We start from the raw sequence: 20,573 nt of genomic DNA, 5'->3' as shown, positions 1-20,573 counted from the left end.
AACATAATGCAGCCCCCACTATAGTTGAAAATATGGAGAGTGGTACTCAGTAATGTGTTGAATTGGATTTGCCCCAAACCTAACACTTTGTATTCCAGGACTAAAAGTGAATTGCTTTGTCAAATTTTTTGCAGAATGACTTTAGTGCCTTGTTACAAACAGGATGCATGTTTCCAAATATTTGTATTCTGTACAGGCTTCCTTCGTTTCACTCTGTCATTTAGGTTAGTATTGTGGAGTAACTACATGTTGTTGATCCATCCTCAGTTTTCTCCTATCACAGCCATTAAACTGTGTAATTTTAAGTCACCATTGGCCTCATTGTGAAATCCCTGAGAGGTTTCCTTCCTCTAATGCAACTGAGTTAGGAAGGATGCCCATATCTTTGTAGTGACTGGGAATATTGATACACCATCCAAAGTGTAATTAATAACTTCACCATGCTCAAAGGGATATTCAGTTGTCAGAGCACCTTACCGATCACTGTACCTGTACACAGCCCATCTGAAATTAGCCCACCCAACTACCTCATCCCTATATTGTTATTTATTTTTGCTCATTTGCACCCCAGTATCTCTATTTGCACATCATCTCTTGCACATCTATCATTCCAGTGTTAATACTAATTGTAATTATTTTGCACTATAGCCTATTTATTGCCTTACCTCCATAACTTGCTACATTTGCACACACTGTATATATATTTTCTGTTGTATTTTGACTTTATGTTTTGTTTTACCCTATATGTAACTCTGTGTTGTTGTTTTTATCGCACTGCTTTGCTTTATCTTGGCCAGGTCGCAGTTGTAAATGAGAACTTGTTCTCAACTGGCTTACCTGGTTAAATAAAGGTGAAATAAATAAAATATATTTTTTTTTAAAAAGGGATATTCAAAGTCTGCTTTTTTTCTTCATCTACCAATAGGTGCCCTTCTTTGCGAGGAATTGGAAAACCTCCCTGGTCTTTGTGGTTGAATCCGTGGTTGAAATTCACTGTTCAACTGAGGGACCACAGAAAATTGTATGTAGGTAGTTATTTAAAAAATCATGTTAAACACTATTATTGCACACAGAGTGAGTCCATGGAACTTTTATGTGACTTGTTAAGCACATTTTTACTCCTGAACTTACACTATACAGTGCATTCGGAAAGTATTCAGACCCCTCGACCTTTTCCACATTTTGTTACGTTACAGCCTTATTCTAAAATTGATTTAAATTGCTTTCCCCCCTAATCAATATACACACAATACCCCATAAAGACAATGCAAAAACAGTTGTTTTAAATTGTTGCAAAGTTATACACCCCAAAAAATATGACATTTACATAAGTATTCAGAACCTTTACTCAGTACTTTGTTAAAGCACCTTTGGCAGCGATTACAGCCTCAGGACTTCTTGGGTATGACGCTACAAGCTTGGCACACCTGTATTTGGGGAGTTTCTCCCATTCTTCTCTGAAGATCTCTCAAGCTCTGTCAGGTTGGATGGGGAGCGTCGCTGCACAGCTATTTTTCAGGCCTCTCCAGAGATGTTCAAATCGGTTTCAAGTCATGGTTCTGGCTGGGCCACTCAATGACATTCAGAGGCTTGTCCCGAAACCACTCCTGCGTTGTCTTGGCTGTGTGCTTAGGGTCGTTGTCCTGTTGGAAGGTGAACCTTCACCCCAGTCTGAGGTCCTGGGGCTCTGGAGTAGGATTTCATCAAGGATCTCTGTACTTTACTCTGTTCATCTTTCCCTCGATCCTGACTAGTCTCCCAGTCCCTGCTGCTGAAAAACATCCCTACAGCATGATGCTGCCACCACCATGCTTCACCGTAGGGATGGTGCCATGTTTCCTCCAGACGTGACGCTTGTCATTCAGGCTAAAGAGTTTAATCTTGGTTTCATCAGACCAGAGAATCTTGTTTCTCAAATCAAATCAAATTTTATTTGTCACATACACGTGTTTAGCAGATGTTATAGCGGGTGTAGTGAAATGCTTGTGCTTCTAGCTCCGACAGTGCAGTAATATCTAACAATTTCACAACATATACCCAATACACACAAAAAAGGAATGGGATTTAAGAATATATACATATATGGACAAGCAATGACAGAGCGGCATGGACTAAGATACAGAAGAATATTATAGAATAGAATGCAGTATATACATATGAGATGAGTAGTGCAAGATATGTAAACATTATTAGTGACTAGTGTTCCATTTCTTAAAGTGGCCAGTGATTTCAATAGGCAGCAGCAGCCTCTAATGTGCTAGTGATGGCTATTTAACAGTCTGATGGCCTTGAGATAGAAGCTGTTTTTCATTCTCTCGGTCCCAGCTTTGAAGCACCTGTACTGACCTCGCCTTCTGGATGATGGCGGTGTGAACAGGCAGTGGCTCGGGTGGTTGATGTCCTTGATGATCTTTTTGGCCTTCCTGTGACATCGGGTGCTGTATGTGTCTTGGTGGGCAGGTAGTTTGCCCCCGGTAATGCGTTCGGCAGACCGCACCACCCTCTGGAGAGCCCTGCGGTTGTGGGAGGTGCAGTTGCGGTGATACAGCCCGACAGGATGCTCTCAATTGTGCATCTGTAAAAGTTTGTGAGGGTTTTAGGTGATAAGCCACATTTCTTCAGCCTCCTGAGGTTGAAGCTCTGTTGCGCCGCCTTCACCACACTGGCTGCGTGGGTGGACCATTTCAATTTGTCGGTGATGTGTACACCAAGGAGCTTTCCACCTTCATGGTCTAAGACTCCTTTAGGTGCCTTTTGGCAAAAGACCAAGAGGGCTGTCATTTGCCTTTTACTGCGGAGTGGCTTCCGTCTGGCCACTCTACCATAAAGGCCTGATTGGTGGAGTGCTGTAGAGATGGTTGTCCCATCTCCACAGAGGAACTCTGGAGCTCTGTCAGAGTGACCATCGGGTTCTTGGTCACCTCCCTGACCAAGGCCCTTCTCCCCCGATTGCTAAGTTTGGCCGGGCGGCCAGCTCTAGGAAGAGTCTTGGTGGTTCCAAACTTCTTCCATTTAAGAATGATGGAGGCCCCTGTGTTCTTGGGGATCTTCAATGCTGCAGAAATCTTTTGGTACCCTTCCCCAGATCTGTGCCTCGACACAATCCTGTCTCTGAGCTCTACGGACAATTACTTCGACCTCATGGCTTGGTTTTTTGCTCTGCCATAACAAAGGGGTTGAATACTTATCGACTCTAGACAATTTAACTTTTAAGTTTATATTAATTTGTACAAATGTTGACAAAACAAACATTCTACCACTTTGACATGATGGGGTACTGTTTGTAGGCCAGTAACACAAAATCTCAATTTAATAAAATTTGAAATTCAGGCTGTAACACAACAAAATGTAGATAAAGTCAAGGGGTATGAAAACTTTCTGAAGGCACTGTATTTAATGATAATTCCTATTGAGGCTTGACAGGGATTATACCATTACCAGAAGATGGTAAACTGACTTTTGTATTAAAAAGCTTGAATGATGATCATTGGCGCTTTAACATGGTCGTTTACAGAACCAATGGTTCGCAGGTCTGATGACGAGCACCGGGATTTTAAGTTTATCAAATGATCTTCAAACTAAAAAGTCAGACACTGATTATGAAGCAACTTGTAAAATTAAACAGACTTGTAATTTACACAGAGCACAGTGAGGTAAGCCCTAACCCTACCAACTTTCCCTCCCGGTGGTTTTCTGGGTAGGCGCTCTAATCCAATATCCTAATTGAAAGGGTTCTCTATAGACAAACTGGAAGTTCATTTCCTGAAGGTTTCCAGTCCAAGTGTACGGTGGGGAGGCTTGGGCTTGTCTCACACACACCCCCACCCCTCCCGTTACCTGGAAAACAGCAGCTGCACCATGTCCACCAGTGTGTGTTCGGCTGATTTCCTCAGGAGCTCTGTGGAGAGGGCAAAACAAACAAGGCAGGTGCCATTACAGCCCAGAGGACAAGAGGAGAGAGGCCAGGCTGGGTCCTCTTGTCTGTCTATGTTTGGCCTGGATAAGGAGGGCATTTTATTAAAGCACAGCTCAGGGACTGAGGGAGGGTTGGGGGGTAAAGGGGGGTAGTGAACTACTAATGACTGAAGGAGGAGGTGAGAGTTGTAGTTGAGTGTGAAGAGGACACCGGAGTCCATGGAAGCTAAACGTGGGAATCGGGTTCATATCTAGGAGTTCCAGATTTTTTCCCCTGGAAAAGCTTAATAAAATACAGCTTAGAGTGTCTTTTTAGCAAATCATGTGGACTAGCTGCAGTTCCTTCCAGGTGTATCAATCACTGGGAGAATTACTGAGAGAGAACTCACCGCTGAGGCGCATCTCGAAGCAGATGCGGAAACACGACTGCATGACCTCACACACAGACTCGTTGGTCAGGTGGGCTCCTACGGGCGTGAGCAGCAAAGTCCTCAGGACCTGTTAAGGCAGAGACAGTATGTGTTCATGTGAGTGTGTGCGTAACATTCAGGGTTGCCATCTCAGTTCTACATGGGCCATTACGAACAGAGGAGGCTGGTGGGAGGAGCTATAGGAGGACGGGTTCATTGAAATGGCTGGAATGGAATATTTGGAACGGTATCAAACACATGGAAACCACATGTTTGACTCTGTCCATTTATTCCATTCCAGCTATTACAATGAGCCCATCCTCCTATAGCTCCTCCCACCAGCCTCCTCTGTTTACGAGGTATGCAATAATACAGTAAAAGTTCAACCTCAAAGGGAATCCAGCCAGGGTATTCATGCATGAAATACACTTGTATGAAGTTTCAAATGACAACCCATTCCCCATATAAACTCAGCAAAAAAAGAAACGTGACAACCCATTCCCCATATAAACTCAGCAAAAAAAGAAACGTCCTCTCACTGTCAACTGCGTTTATTTTAAGCAAACTTAACATGTGTAAATATTTGTATGAACATAACAAGATTCAACAACTGAGACATAAACTGAACAAGTTCCACAGACATGTGACTAACAAATTGAATAATGTGTCCCTGAACAAAAGGGGGGGTCAAAATCAAAAGTAACAGTCAGTATCTGATGTGGCCACCAGCTGCATTAAGTACTGCAGTGCATCTCCTCCTCATGGACTGCAGCAGATTTGCCTGTTCTTGCTGTGAGATGTTACCCTACTCTTCCACCAAGGCACCTGCAAGTTCCCAGACATTTCTGATGGGAATGGCCCTAGCCCTCACCCTCCGATCCAACAGGTCCCAGACGTGCTCAATGGGATTGAGATCTGGGCTCTTCGCTGGCCATGGCAGAACACTGACATTCCTGTCTTGCAGGAAATCACGCACAGAACGAGCAGTATGGCTGGTGGCATTGTCATGCTGGAGGGTCATGTCAGGATGAGCCTGCAGGAAGGGTACCACATGAGGGAGGAGGATGTCTTCCCTGTAACATACAGCGTTGAGATCGCCTGCAATGACAACAAGCTCAGTCCGATGATGCTGTGACACACCGCCCCAGACCATGACAGACCATCAACCTCCAAATCGATCCCGCTCCAGAGTACAGGCCTCGGTGTAAAAATCAAATCAAATCAAATCAAATTTTATTGGTCACATGCGCCGAATACAACAGGTGCAGACATTACAGTGAAATGCTTACTTACAGCCCTTAACCAACAGTGCATTTATTTTAAACAAAAAAGTAAGAATAAAACAACAACAAAAAAGTGTTGAGAAAAAAAGAGCAGAAGTAAAAATAAAGTGACAGTAGGGAGGCTATATATACAATAGAATAAAGTGACAGTAGGGAGGCTATATATACAGGGGGGTACCGTTGCATAGTCAATGTGCGGGGGCACCGGCTAGTTGAGGTAGTTGAGGTAATATGTACATGTGGGTAGAGTTAAAGTGACTATGCATAAATACTTAACAGAGTAGCAGCAGCGTAAAAGTATGGGGTGGGGGGCAGTGCAAATAGTCCGGGTAGCCATGATTAGCTGTTCAGGAGTCTTATGGCTTGGGGGTAGAAGCTGTTGAGAAGTCTTTTGGACCTAGACTTGGCACTCCGGTACCGCTTGCCGTGCGGTAGCAGAGAGAACAGTCTATGACTAGGGTGACTGGAGTCTTTGACAATTTTGAGGGCCTTCCTCTGACACCGCCTGGTATAGAGGTCCTGGATGGCAGGGAGCTTTGCCCCTGTGATGTACTGGGCCGTACGCACTACCCTCTGTAGTGCCTTGCGGTCAGAGGCCAAGCAGTTGCCATACCAGGCGGTGATGCAACCAGTCAGGATGCTCTCGATGGTGCAGCTGTAGAATTTTTTGAGGATCTGAGGACCCATGCCAAATCTTTTTAGTCTCCTGAGGGGGAATAGGCTTTGTCGTGCCCTTTTCACGACTGTCTTGGTGTGTTTGGACCATGATAGTTCGTTGGTGATGTGGACACCAAGGAACTTGAAGCTCTCAACCTGTTCCACTACAGCCCCGTCGATGAGAATGGGGGCGTGCTCAGTCCTCTTTTTTTCCTGTAGTCCACAATCATCTCCTTTGTCTTGGTCACGTTGAGGGAGAGGTTGTTGTCCTGGCACCACACGGCCAGATCTCTGACCTCCTCCCTATAGGCTGTCTCATCGTTGTCGGTGATCAGGCCTACCACTGTTGTGTCGTCGGCAAACTTAATGATGGTGTTGGAGTCGTGCCTGGCCATGCAGTCATGGGTGAACAGAGAGTACAGGAGGGGACTGAGCACGCACCCCTGAGGGGCCCCCGTGTTGAGGATCAGTGTGGCAGATGTGTTGTTACCTACCCTTACCACCTGGGGGCGGCCCGTCAGGAAGTCCAGGATCCAGTTGCAGAGGGAGGTGTTTAGTCCCAGGATCCTTAGCTTAGTGATGAGCTTTGAGGGCACTATGGTGTTGAATGCTGAGCTGTAGTCAATGAATAGCATTCTCACGTAGGTGTTCCTCTTGTCCAGGTGGGAAAGGGCAGTGTGGAGTGCGATAGAGATTGCATCATCTGTGGATCTGTTGGGGCGGTATGCAAATTGGAGTGGGTCTAGGGTTTCTGGGATTATGCTGTTGATGTGAGCCATGACCAGTCTTTCAAAGCACTTCATGGCTACAGACGTCAGTGCCACGGGTCGGTAGTCATTTAGGCAGGTTATCTTAGAGTTCTTGGGCACGGGGACTATGGTGGTCTGCTTGAAACATGTTGGTATTACAGACTCAGTCAGGGACATGTTGAAAATGTCAGTGAAGACACTTGCCAGTTGGTCAGCACATGCTCGGAGTACACGTCCTGGTAATCCGTCTGGCCCTGCGGCCTTGTGAATGTTGACCTGCTTAAAAAAGTCTTACTCACATCGGCTACGGAGAGCGTGATCACATAGTCGTCCGGAACAGCTGGTGCTCTCATGCATGCTTCAGTGTTGCTTGCCTCGAGCGAGCATAGAAGTGGTTTAGCTTCGTCTGGTAGGCTTGTGTCACTGGGCAGCTCGCGGCTGTGCTTCCCTTTGTAGTCTGTAATAGTTTTCAAGCCCTGCCACATCCGACGAGCGTCAGAGCCAGTGTAGTATGATTCAATCTTAGACCTGTATTGACTCTTTGCCTGTTTGATGGTTCGTCGGAGGTCATAGCGGGATTTCTTATAAGCGTCCGGGTTAGAGTCCCGTTCCTTGAAAGCGGCAGCTCTACCCTTTAGCTCAGTGCGGATGTTTCCTGTAATCCATGGCTTCTGGTTGGGGTATGTACGTACGGTCACTGTGGGGACGACATCATCGATGCACTTATTGATGAAGCCAGTGACTGATGTGGTGTACTCCTCAATGCTGTCTGAAGAATCCCGGAACATGTTCCAGTCTGTGCTAGCAAAACAGTCCTGTAGCTTAGCATCTGCGTCATCTGACCACTTTTTTATTAGCCGAATCACTGGTGCTTCCTGCTTCAGTTTTTGCTTATAAGCAGGAATCAGGAGGATAAAGTTATGGTCAGATTTGCCAAATGGAGGGCGAGGGAGAGCTTTGTATGCGTCTCTGTGTGTGGAGTAAAGGTGGTCTAGAGTTTTTCCCCCTCTGGTTGCACATTTAACATGCTGGTAGAAATTAGGTAGAACGGATTTAAGTTTCCCTGCATTAAAGTCCCCTGCTACTAGGAGCGCTGCATCTGGATGAGCGTTTTCCTGTTGATTAATGGCCTTGTACAACTCATTCAGTGCAATCTTAATGCCAGCATTGGTTTGTGGTGGTAAATAGACAGCTATGAAAAATATAGATGAAAACTCTCTTGGTAAATAGTGTGGTCTGCAGCTTATCATAAGATACTCTACCTCAGGCGAGCAAAACCTTGAGACTTCCTTAGTATTTGATTTGGTGCACCAGCTGTTGTTTACAAATATACAGAGACCGCCACCCCTCGTCTTACCCGAGTCTGCCGTTCTGTCCTGCCGATGTAGCGTATAGCCTGCTAGCTGAATGTTATCATTGTCGTCGTTCAGCCACGACTCCGTGAAACATAAGATATTACAGTTTTTAATGTCCCGTTGGTAGGATAACCGTAATCTTAAATCGTCCATTTTATTCTCCAAAGCTTGAACGTTGGCTAATAGGATTGATGGGAGAGGCAGTTTACTCGTTCGCCGTGGTGTACTCCTCAATGCTCATTCCTTCGACGATAAACGCGAATCCGACCATCACCCCTGGTGAGACAAAACCGCGACTCGTCAGTGAAGAGCACTTTTTGCCAGTCCTGTCTGGTCCAGCGACGGTGGGTTTGTGCCCATAGGTGACGTTGTTGCCGGTGATGTCTGGTGAGGACCTGCCTTACAACAGGCCTACAAGCCCTCAGTCCAGCCTCTCTCAGCCTATTGCGGACAGTCTGAGCACTGATGGAGGGATTGTGCGTTCGTGGTGTAACTCGGGCAGTTGTTGTTGCCATCCTGTACCTGTCCCGCAGGTGTGATGTTCGGATGTACCGATCCTGTGCAGGTGTTGTTACACGTGGTCTGCCACTGCGAGGACCATCAGCTGTCCGTCCTGTCTCCCTGTAGTGCTGTCTTAGGCATCTCACAGTACGGACATTGCAATTTATCTGCAGTCCTCATGCCTCCTTGCAGCATGCCTAAGGCACGTTCACACAGATCAGCATGGACCCTGGACATCTTTCTTTTGGTGTTTTTCAGTCAGTAGAAAGGCCTCTTTAGTGTCCTAAGTTTTCATAACTGTGACCTTAATTGTCTACCGTCTGTAAGCTGTTAGTGTCTTAACGACCGTTCCACAGGTGCATGTTCATTAATTGTTTATGGTTCATTGAACAAGCATGGGAAACGGTGTTTAAACCCTTTACAATGAAGATCTGTGAAGTTATTTTGATTTTTACGAATTATCTTTGAAAGACAGGGTCCTGAAAAAGGGACATTTTATTTTTTTGCTGAGTTTAATTCAGTGTCTTAGCCAGAGCTTATGACTCAGAACTATGGCATAGTCCACTACTGTAAATGGGTAATAGGGTTACATTTGAGATGGGGCTTGTTTGAAATAAACACGTTTGACTGATCATCGTCTGGTGCACGTTTGGCTGTAAGATTCTAGCTGTAAGATTACCTGTAGGATTTTCATGAGCACTACTTCATCGCTGGCGGGGTCCGTCCCTACGAATCTGGCGTGTGTGACGGCGTCCGCCATGTTCTCGATGGCCTCCGCCGCCGCCTCGTGGTTAGCATCTGCACAGGACAGACAACAAGATGGCCACTGTGATCATCTCCTTAAAATCAGCAGACATTTTATAAACCGCTCATTTCTTACACTGCTCATTCAAGCCTCAAGTCTGCCAAGTTTCACTCACAACACTTCAGCTGAATTTAAGTGACAACTACATTTGAAACTGTGTGGGAGGCACATTACAATGTTGGATAGCATTGTCCTTCAAAACAAGAACGAACTGAGAAAGGGAAATAAGTGTTAGCCGCTAGCGAGTGTTGCTGTATCCCCTGAATGGAGGCCAGTTCAAAGCAGGCAGGTCGAGGAGGATGTTATTGAGAGGAATGCCACATTGATAATGCCATCTTTTTACCAGATGCCAGTCCTGTGCAACAAGCCAGTCTGTGAAACGTTTGATGTTAAGGAAATCCTCATGGTGGCCTTCAACCTCGAAACGAACATACCTGTGTGGCAGACATTGTTTTCCAGACCAACTAAACCACTATTCTGTTCCAATATGATCAATGAAGACACAATTTTGTCATCTGAGCAATTGAAGAATTAAAATAGCAAAAATTCTAAGTAAAAGACCATGGGGTTGTTCCACCTCAAAAAGCACAAGAAAGAGGATTTCGACACCTACCATCTCAGATTGTTCTGAAATTGTTACAAAACAGATAAGATTAGCATTCCCTGCAACATTATTTGGTTGAAATATAATTTGACCTGAGAAATTAAGCTACTTGTTTGCACCCAATTTGCCCCCCCGCCCTCAATGTTCAACAGATAGTTCACCCAAATTACAAAATGACATTGGTTTCCTCACCATGTAAGCAGTCTATGGAGAAGGTAAGACAACAATCCATGAGTTGGTTTTGTTGTCCACTGTTTCAAATGCTAACTTTTTAGCATGTGTCACAAATCTAATGCAAGTCAATGGTACCTATATTAGCATTTATACGCTTCATGTACAACAACTTCAATGACTAATTTCTCTGAACAGGGGGGGGAAAAACGCCACCAAATTCATTGAGAATACACACACTGCATTCGGAAAGTATTCAGACCCCTTTACCTTTTCCACATTTTGTTACGTTACAGCCTTATTCTAAAATGGATTAAATAGTTTTTCCCCCTCAATCTATACACAATACCCCATTATGACAAAACAGGTTTTTATAAATATTTGCAAATGTATTACAAATAAAAAATTGAAATATCACATTTACATAAGTATTCAGACCCTTTACTCAGTACTTTGTTGATACACCTTTGGCAGCAATAACAGCCTCGAGTCTTCTTGGGTATGACGCTACAAGCTTGGCACACCTGTATTTGGGGAGTTTCTCCCATTCTTCTCAGCAGATCCTCTCAAGCTCTGTCAGGTTGGATGGGGAGCGTCGCTGCACAGCTATTTTCAGGTCTCTCCAGAGATGTTCGATCAGGTTCAAGTCCGGGCTACTCAAGGACATTCAGAGACTTGTCCCGAAACCACTCCTGCGTTCTTTTGGCTGTGTGCTTAGGGTCGTTGTCCTGTTGGAAGGTGAACCTTCACCCCAGTCTGAGGTCCTGAGCGCTCTGGAGCAGGTTTTCATCAAGGATCTCTCTGTACTTTGCTCCGTTCATCTATCACTCGATCCTGACTACTCTTCCAGTACCTGCCGCTGAAAACCATCCCCACAGCATGATGCTGCCACCACCACGCTTCACCGCAGGTATGGTATTGGTCAGGTGATGAGCAGTGCCTGGTTTCCTCCAGACGTGACGCTTGGCATTCAGGCCAAAAAGTTTAATCTTGGTTTCATCAGACCAGAGAATCTTGTTCCTCATGGTCTGAGAGTCCTTTAGGTGCCTTTTGGCAAACTCCAAACAGGCTGTCATGTGCCTTTTACTGAGGAGTCGCTTCCGTCTGGCCACTCTACCATAATGGCCTGATTGGTGGAGTGCTGCAGAGATGGTTGTCCTTCTGGAAGGTTCTCCCATCTCCACAGAGGAACTCTGGAGATCTGTCAGAGTGACCATCGGGTTCTTGGTCACCTCCCTGAACTAGGTCCTTCTCCTCCGATTGCTCAGTTTGGCCGGGCGGCCAGCTCTAGGAAGAGTCTTGGTGGTTCCAAACTTCTTCCATTTAAGAATGATGGAGGCCACTGTGTTCTTGGGGACCTTCAATGCTGCAGAATTTTTTTGGTACCCTTCCCCAGATCTGTGCCTTGACACAATCCTGTCTGTCTCGGAGCTCTACGGACAATTCCTTCGACCTCAGGGCTTGGTTTTTGCTCTGACATGCACTGTCAACTGTGGGACCTTATATAGACAGGTGTGTGCCTTTCCAAATCATGTCCAATCAATTGAATTTACCACAGGTGGACTCCAAATCAAGTTGTAGAAACATCTCAAGGATGATCAATGGAAACAGGACGCACCTGAGCTCAATTTCGAGTCTCATAACAAAGGGTCTGAATATTTATGTAAATAAGTTATCAGTTTTTTTTTAATGAATGTGCTAACATTTCTAAAAACCTGTATTTGCTCTGTCATTATGGGGTATTGTGTGTAGATTGATGAGGAAAATGTTTTATTTAATCCATTTTAAAATAAGGCTGTAACGTAACAAAATGTGGACAAAGTCAAGGGGTCTAAATAAACTCAGCAAAGAAAGAAACGTCCTCTCACTGTCAACTGCGTTTATTTTCAGCAAACTTAACATGTGTAAATATTTGTATGAACATAATAAGATTCAACAACTGAGACATAAACTGAACAAGTTCCACAGACATGTGACTAACAGAAATTGAATAATGTGTCCTTGAACAAAGGGGGGGGTCAAAATGAAAAGTAACAGTCAGTATCTGGTGTGGCCACCAGCTCCATGCTAAGGCAAAAGGGGAAACAAAACTATCTAGAAGCGCATCATTACATTAATGCATGTTTAATGCACAGACAGCTGCTGTCAAACAGATAATGCAGAGAGGACAGGTTTTCTGACAAGTGATAGCACTGCATGATTGGATGATTGGACCGTTGAGCCAATAAATCTTATATCTGATGGTCACACACACACACACACACACGGTCCATCCAGAAGGTCCTTCAAAGCCTGGAGATCTAATCACCAGATGTGGCCTTTTGTGGGTAGTGCTGGCCAATTGGCTGTCTAGGCAACAGGAGCCAGTGTTTTGAAACCCAACAGGGCCAGATAGCGGCCTGGAGCCAGCATGTTTTTCTTTTGACATCGCTCTTAAAAGGAGCATTTCATTAACTAGGCCTAATAAGCAGAGCATACTAGGGGAAGTAGAGGGAGAACAAGTGAAAGCCTTTCCAGGTAGAGCTCTGATGCCACACAACATTCTATTTATTGACAGATAAACAATAGGAGGGGTTTAGGCAGGGGCGGGGGAGAGGTTTAGGCTGGTGCCATCCTTCCCACTGACCATCGATAATCGCTGTCATTAGCAAAATGAAGTGGGGAGAAGTTACTTATCAGTGAGATGTTTAGTGAAAGAGTGTGTGTAAAGTCTTGGAGCGTTTGTCGATGCTGTGAGAAAACTCGAGTGAATGACAGTTGAGTGGAAGCCGAGAAACGGCGGAACGTGGTTAGCCGAATGAAACTGAGTAATGCCAACGTCCCTCAAGAGGCGAGGGTGACAACAACCATGGAAGTTGTACTGAAAACGTCTCATCCCACCACAGAAACTGGAGCCACGGGCTATCCAGCAGAATGTCAGAAGTGATAAAAATACTAATCCCTATTGGCAAACTCTAGCCTAAGAAGGGGAGGACCATTGTGAAAATAACACCGCTGGCTGGGCGTGCGTGGCTGGAACAGCTGTCCTGTAGTAAGACGTTAAAAAAGAACATTCAGACTCTCCGATAATTAAAAGAACTACCGAGTGAGAGGAGAGTGGGTTTCAGACTGCCACACACACAAAAACTCCAGAGGTACATACTGTACAATGACCAATACATCTCCTCAAATCAAACAAAAGGGTGTGTACTTTTCCTTAGTGTAAGTGCCTCTGGAGTCCTTAGTGTAAGTGCAAGCTCACCTGTCTCCTTCTGAATAGCACTTTGTGACAACTGCTGATGTAAAATGGGCTTTATAAAACAATTGTGATTGAATAGCACTACAACCCATTATCAGACAGCCCCAGGTAACATTTTTGTAAAATACCTCTATCAGATCGTCAAATGTTGCAATAATATTTTCACTGCATTAAAAGTTGACTTTACTGGCCTTCATGTTAAAAAATGTTTTATATATAAATGCCTATATGATGTAACACCTCTCTTTTGAGCGGGTAATGAAGGCAAATGCTCAGTTGAGCTGTCCTATGAGCCGGTGTGGCCATGGCTGCCTTCAGCAGGCTGAGTGGTGCTGCCTCAAGGCTCTGAGGGATGTTGGAGAGGAGGGGATCAGGATGTCCATCAGTGGAGGGGCTTAGGCCAGCACTCCCTCCGTGCCAGCAGACCTCAGGCCACAGATTGAGGGGAATTAGCCCTCACTAAATGAAATGTGTGCGCGAGTGGGAGTGTTTGTGTGTAATTTCCCTCTCTTCCTTCCGTCTTCTCCGGACCCCCCAGGGCGACAGACTGGGTAAGGCAGGGCCCATTGCAAATAGAGGAAGGGGGACGGGGGGACAAAGGGACGACACGAAGGGGAACATGTTCGGAGTGAAAGCAGGGTAAAAGGAACAGGGCTACATGCTGCGGTGTGTTTTTCCTGAGAGGAGCCTTGGGAAGGGATATTAAGAATATGTAAACTTGCACTGAGCCCTCTCCACCACATCACAGGCATGGGAGACAGTAGAGCTCTGTATTCATTCAAAGACAAAGAAAAACCTCCACTACGTCTATACAACAAAGCAGACAGACTGAGAGAGACGTATTTAGCCTGCCACCAGTGGCCGCATTATCCCTGTTATTAAAATGTTTTTGCAATTGGACTTTTCAGTTGTGATACTTGAAGAAAACTGTTCATTGTTTCCATAACAGACAACATTATAGTGAGGGAAAACTATCCCAAAGTGAATTGATCCCTAATCAATGTAAGCTGATGTTGAGAAATCTATTGAGAGATTCTAATTAGCGTAAGGCTTACCATACATCTAATGGAAAAAACTATAGCAATTATTGCAAATGGACAAATAAAATGATCAAAAACGAGGGACTGACCAGTAAATCTAAACATTTTTGGCACTGCAGCCAGCAGATGGCAGTGTTTAACAGGATCAGCCCTCTGCCTGTCTCTTAGTATCAGTCATTCACCACCAACAGAAGTCATTTTAAACCTCTTATACCGCTTGTACAACGGTGTGATAAATGGCCAACAAAAAACTTTAGACATTTCCTTTGGCTGGGGTTTTGAAAGCAACATTTCGTTTCCCAAAGTTTTGATAGATTGAGTAGGCCTATGTGTGCAGTACTAATGTAGGCTACATGTCATATCTTTAGCTAATATAGATAGCCAGCTCTCATAAATATCTGAACAGAGGGATACTAAGTTGACTTTTCACTGGAGATAGGCCTAATCAGAACAAACTAATGGAGCAGGCTCATTAGTATAAAAACCCTTTGACTCTGAAAGATCATTAATTCATTCATTCAATCTCACATGACTCTATGAACATGAGACAGACCGTCTGTTGTTCACCTGGTTATTAAGGTAAGAAGTTTCTCTCCGACTCTGCAGTCAATTGTAAATGACTAGGTACTGGCACTTCCTTTAAATGACCATGTCGTAAGTACCAGAAAATAACTAAGGCAGTATTTAGGAACTATTTGGGTTTAAATGGTAATTAAGCCCTGTAATTTGGCACTACTTACTGTCTAATCAACAAGACATCAGGACCAACTTGATGACCTGCCTTCGTTCTCATCTGAGATTCTACAGTAAGTACATATTCTAGTCGTGAAGTGAATAAGTTATTCTAGTGAATACGCTAATCTATTGAATAACGATGTTAATGTCTAAATAGATTACAATTAGAAATCATTTTCAGTATTTTACAACTTTTTCGGGAAGGCCTAAAATTAATCAATTTCATTGATCAAAGCTCTATCATTTATTTTTCAATTTAAATCATAATACTTTATAGATACAATCTCCATTACAACTCAATCATTATTTAGCATTTTATTAGACAGATTAAGTATTTAACTACAGCTACATTACATTTATTGTACAGTAATATGCTGTTGAAAAATTCATGTATTTATGTACGATCAGAGTCCAAAACAACCAGTACTTCCTAACCATTATCAGCTCCTCAATACGTCTAACGACTGTGTGATCCAACTAGCCACTTGCTGTGTGAGCAGACAGATGGTATAGGGGAAAATGATGCCATTGACTTCAGTGTGTTAAACAAGCTGGGAAAGACCTCACAGCATTTGAGGAACACAGATTTAATTCAAACGGAGGGTAATATCTGAGCGTGTCATATCCTTCTCTTCATTCTGCGCTGGAGGGCCATTGTCTTGAGGGCCGCTGGGTCACGTTGCCATGGTTACCCACCCCTTTGAACCCCGCTGATGAGGTGTGTGTGTGGGGGGAGGTTGTGGGGAGTTATAGGATTAGGAAGCAGGCGTTGGGTTTTGAGTGACAGACAGGGGCTCTGGGAGTCGGGGAGTGATTTGAAAGGCTGATCTGTGATGGTGTGTGGTTTGTGGGAGTGTGGTGTGGTGTGTGTGAGCGTGTGTGAGCGTGTGTGAGTATGTGCGTCTAGACTCAGTTTGCCAGGTATACCAAGGGCTTGCAGGATCAGTCTCGAAAAACACAACTACGGTACACCTCAGGACACATGCCAAAAGCAATGGTCGTGGAGCTGAAATCTAAATTACACATAGCCTACCCTTCCCACATTTGTTTTATTCACAGAATACTGGCCAACATAACAGCTGAATGATAAAATTACAGGCCAATAAAAACAACATGTTCAGGACAGGGATGCGATAAATGGTGTTATTCAATGTTACAATGGAGCTTATTTAGTTTAGCGAGGGGTTGCAGCTGTTTTGACGGTGGGAGATGTAACATTTATTCTACCCCTGCTATTTAGAATAACATCTGGAGATACATGCTTGCCACATTTCCATGAGGACGCTAGCGAGGACGCTAGCAAGGACGGGCAGTACTATTTGTGTAGTAAACAACAAGTCCATTTAAGCATTGATAACGAGTCCATGATGACTGTGTTCTCACAGATTGCCAATATAAACAAGTCACCCCTCTTAATGGAAAGCTGTCTTTAAGAACAACGTAATGGTCCCACACAGAAATCTCTGTCAATGCTACATTACTTACAATATCAAGGCTAAATAACTGACATGGCACCTTATAGTGCTATCTCTTATAGTGCTATATCATAAATGCTTGGACAAAAGTGTTGGCTTTTTGCCCTGACAGGTCTGTCTGTGTGTATGAGGACAGCTGTGCTGCTCACCTATGAGGCCGTAGGAAAGGAACTTGTTGACAGAGGTGAGGGCCAGGCCTGTGATTGGTCCGGTGGTGTCTTCAGATCGTACCACCTCCAGGAAGGGCCGCAGGAATACGTTGGGCTCCACATCTGATAGCTCTGTGGAGACAGAGAGAACGAGAGGACAGGTCAGTCAACATATTTAACCCTGAACAATAATACTGCATACAGAACTGGATACCATCACCTGGTGAGATATCTGAGTGTGAATAGAGAGGGTAGGTCAGTCAACACTTACAATTCAGCAACACTGAATACAAACAGCTTTAAATGTATTGATAGGTTTGTGTTTTGGTGGATCAATTTAAGTGATCATTTAAAACTATATGCATTCGGAAAGTATTCAGACCCCTTTACTTTTTCCAGCCTTATTTCAAAATTGATTAAATTGTTGTTGTTTTTCCTCATCATTCTACACACAATGACCCCATAATGACAAAGCAAAAACAGGTTTGTAGAAATGTTAGCAAATGTATATTTAAAAACCCCCCCTGAAGAATACATTTACATAAGTATTCAGACCCTTTACTCAGTACTTTGTTAAAGCACCTTTGGCAGCGATTACAGCCTCGAGTCTTCTTGGGTATGACATTACAATCTTGGTACACCTGTATTTGGGGAGTTTCTCCCATTCTTCTCTGCAGATCCTCTCAAGCTCTGTCAGGTTGGATGGGGAGCGTAGCTGCACAGCTATTTTCAGATCTCTCCAGAGATGTTCGATCGGGTTCAAGTCCGGGCCACTCAAGGACATTCAGAGACTTGTCCCGAAGCCACTCCTGCGTTGCCTTGGCTGTGTGCTTAGGGTTGTTGTCCTTCGCCCCAGTCTGAGGTCCTGGAGCAGGTTTTCATCAAGGATCTCTCTGTACTTTGCTCCTTTCATCTTCCTCTCGATCCTGACTAGTCTCCCAGTCCCTGCCACTGAAAAACATCCCCACAGCATGATACTGCCACCACCATGCTTCACCTTAGGGATGGTGCCATGCTTCCTCCAGACGTGATGCTTGGCATTCAGAGAGTTCTATCATGGTTTCATCAGACCAGAGAATCTTGTTTCTCATGGTCTGAGAGTCTTTAGGTGTCTTTTGGCAAACTACAAGCAGGCTGTCATGTTCCTTTTACTCTAGGAAGAGTATTGGTGGTTCCAAACTTCTTCCATTTAAGAATGATGGTGGTGGGCCTCCCGAGTGGCGCATCGGTCTAAGGCACTGCACTTGAGGAGTCACTACAGTCCCGGGTTCGATCCCAGGCTGTGTCACAGCCGGCCGCGACTGTGAGAGCCATAAGGCGGCGCACAATTGGCCCAGCGTCATCCGGGTTAGGGGAAGGTGACCTTGTCTCATCGCGCTCTAGCCACTCCTTGTGGCGGGCCAGGCAGATGCACGCTGACTTCGGTCGCCAGTTGAACAGTGTTTCCTTCGACACATTGGTGCGGCTGGCTTCCGGTTAAGCAAGCAGTGTGTCAAGAAGCAGTGCGGCTTGGCAGGGTCATGTTTCAGAGGACGCATGGCTCGACCTTCGCCTCTCCCGAGTCCGTACGGGAGAAGACTGTAACTACCTGTTCTTGGGTACCTTCAATGCTGCAGAAATTGTTTGGTACCCTCCCTCAGAACTGTGCCTCGACACAATCCTGTCTCGGAGCTCTACGGACAATTCTTTCGACCTCATGGCTTGGTTTATGCTCTGACATGCACTGTCAACTGTGGGAATTTATATAGACAGGTGTGTGCCTTTCCTAATAATGTCCAATCAATTGAATTTACCACAGGTGGACTCCAAATCAAGTTGTAGAAACATCTCAAGGATGATCAATGGAAACAGGATACATTTGAACTCAATTTCAAGCCTCATAGCAAAGGGTCTGAATACTTCTGTAAATAAGGTATCTGTTTTCACTTTGTCATTTTTTTATTAATTAGTCATTTAGCAGACGCTCTTATCCAGAGCGACTTACAGGAGCAATTAGGGTTAAGTGCCTTGCTCAAGGGCAGACAGATTTTTCACCTAGTCGGCTCAGGGATTAGAACCAGCGACCTTTCGGTTACTGGCTCAACGCTCTTAACCACTAAGCTACCTGCCGCCCCTACTGTGTGTAGATTGATGAGTGAAAAAAATGATTTAATCAATTTTAGAATAAGGCTGTAACATAACATAATGTGAAAAAAGTGAAGGGGTCTGAATACTTTCAGAATGCACTGTATATAAATAATAAGAAAATTACATGAGATCACATGGTCTCTACTCTGGAAAAGGAGCAATATTACTTTACAATATCTTAATGCTCTCAGATATCTCCCCTTATGGCAGTGGGATCTTTAAATCCCAACAAAGTGTGGGAAGTCTCGGTTGGGCGTTAACCTTTTCGCTCTGCTGCAGCACAGTAAGAGATGGGAACAACATGGAGCAAAATGTGTGTGTGTGTGTGTGTGTGTCAGAGAGAGAGAAAGACAGAGGGTGAGACAGAGAGAGGCATTCAAGAGCCGCCTCTTATTCACCTTGGCAGCGCACGGTATCTTATTACAACTCAATTTCCAAAAGCTATTTTTTAAGGCAGCTGTGTAGGATGTGGGATTTAGCATTAATGAAATTGACTGGAGAGTGACTGGGCTTGGTGTGAGGGTGGGGGTTGCTGGTGGCGCAGCAGTGTTAAAGCGACTAGAAGAAATCCCATAACGCCCGACAACAGTGCTTGTATGTTTACATATTCCAAGACAATGACAAAGATGTGTACAATTGACGGAGTGTAAGACAATGAACAAGCTTATTTTTAAAGAGGCAGATAGTGGTGTATAAATTACAGGCTCAAGTCAGGTTACATCATTGAGCCAACCAAACACAGCTGCAGAAGAAGATGCAGCAAATCTTTCTCTTAATCAATTCACAGAGAAATCCAGTTTCTCGCGATTGGGAAACCACCTCGGGCCAATCCATGGAGGCTTGGGTAACAGCTCCCTCTGAGGGTAACCGAGAGGGGGAGAGAGCGAGCGAGATGAGGGTCGAGAGGGGCTGCAAAATACAAAGCAGGTAAAACAACAACGGCAAATTAGTGGAGTCACGAACGCCGTTTGGAGTGTTGTCGAAATACTGCTTTCCGTAGCAATACCACACGGATTAGGCTTCCTCTGGAGCAGCTACTCTAAACGCGAAAAAACAACTTGTGACTTCAAAGGCTGAGACGAGCCTCGACCAATTTCCAAGAGTGCACATGTGACCGCCGCGCATTAGCTTGTGATATCCAATACCCCCGCGGCTTGTTTGGAAATCAAATATGTAATCATTTTGAAATTTCCACACTCCTTCATCGGACGCCAGGTTGCTCTTTGACTTGCTTCTAAAAGCAAATCTTCTCCCGCTTGCATTTTCTTTTTCTTCATTTTTCTGGAGAGCTGATGTTTTCTTTGTATTCTCCTTTGATGGGGTAGGTCTATTTGGCCACAACGCTGCAGTATCGGACTG

General features: G+C 44.6%; 1 protein-coding gene across 3 annotated transcripts in view; it reads right to left on the bottom strand.

Annotated features, from left to right (window-relative positions):
* Positions 1-20,573, bottom strand: part of LOC121570066 (Golgi-specific brefeldin A-resistance guanine nucleotide exchange factor 1) — a 128,134-nt gene that overhangs the window by 35,890 nt on the left and 71,671 nt on the right. For all 3 annotated transcript variants that reach the window (XM_041881532.2, XM_041881549.2, XM_041881541.2), the window contains exons 4-7: positions 17,088-17,219; positions 9,550-9,668; positions 4,305-4,413; positions 3,838-3,898 (exon numbers count right to left, since the gene is read on the bottom strand). In XM_041881532.2, the coding sequence (XP_041737466.2) occupies positions 3,838-3,898; positions 4,305-4,413; positions 9,550-9,668; positions 17,088-17,219 (421 nt within the window). The remainder of the gene's footprint in view (positions 1-3,837; positions 3,899-4,304; positions 4,414-9,549; positions 9,669-17,087; positions 17,220-20,573) is intronic.

Source organism: Coregonus clupeaformis, chromosome 1 (assembly GCF_020615455.1).
Source record: "Coregonus clupeaformis isolate EN_2021a chromosome 1, ASM2061545v1, whole genome shotgun sequence".
Classification (NCBI taxonomy): domain Eukaryota; kingdom Metazoa; phylum Chordata; class Actinopteri; order Salmoniformes; family Salmonidae; genus Coregonus; species Coregonus clupeaformis.
This window is presented reverse-complemented; position numbering and strand designations above follow the sequence as displayed.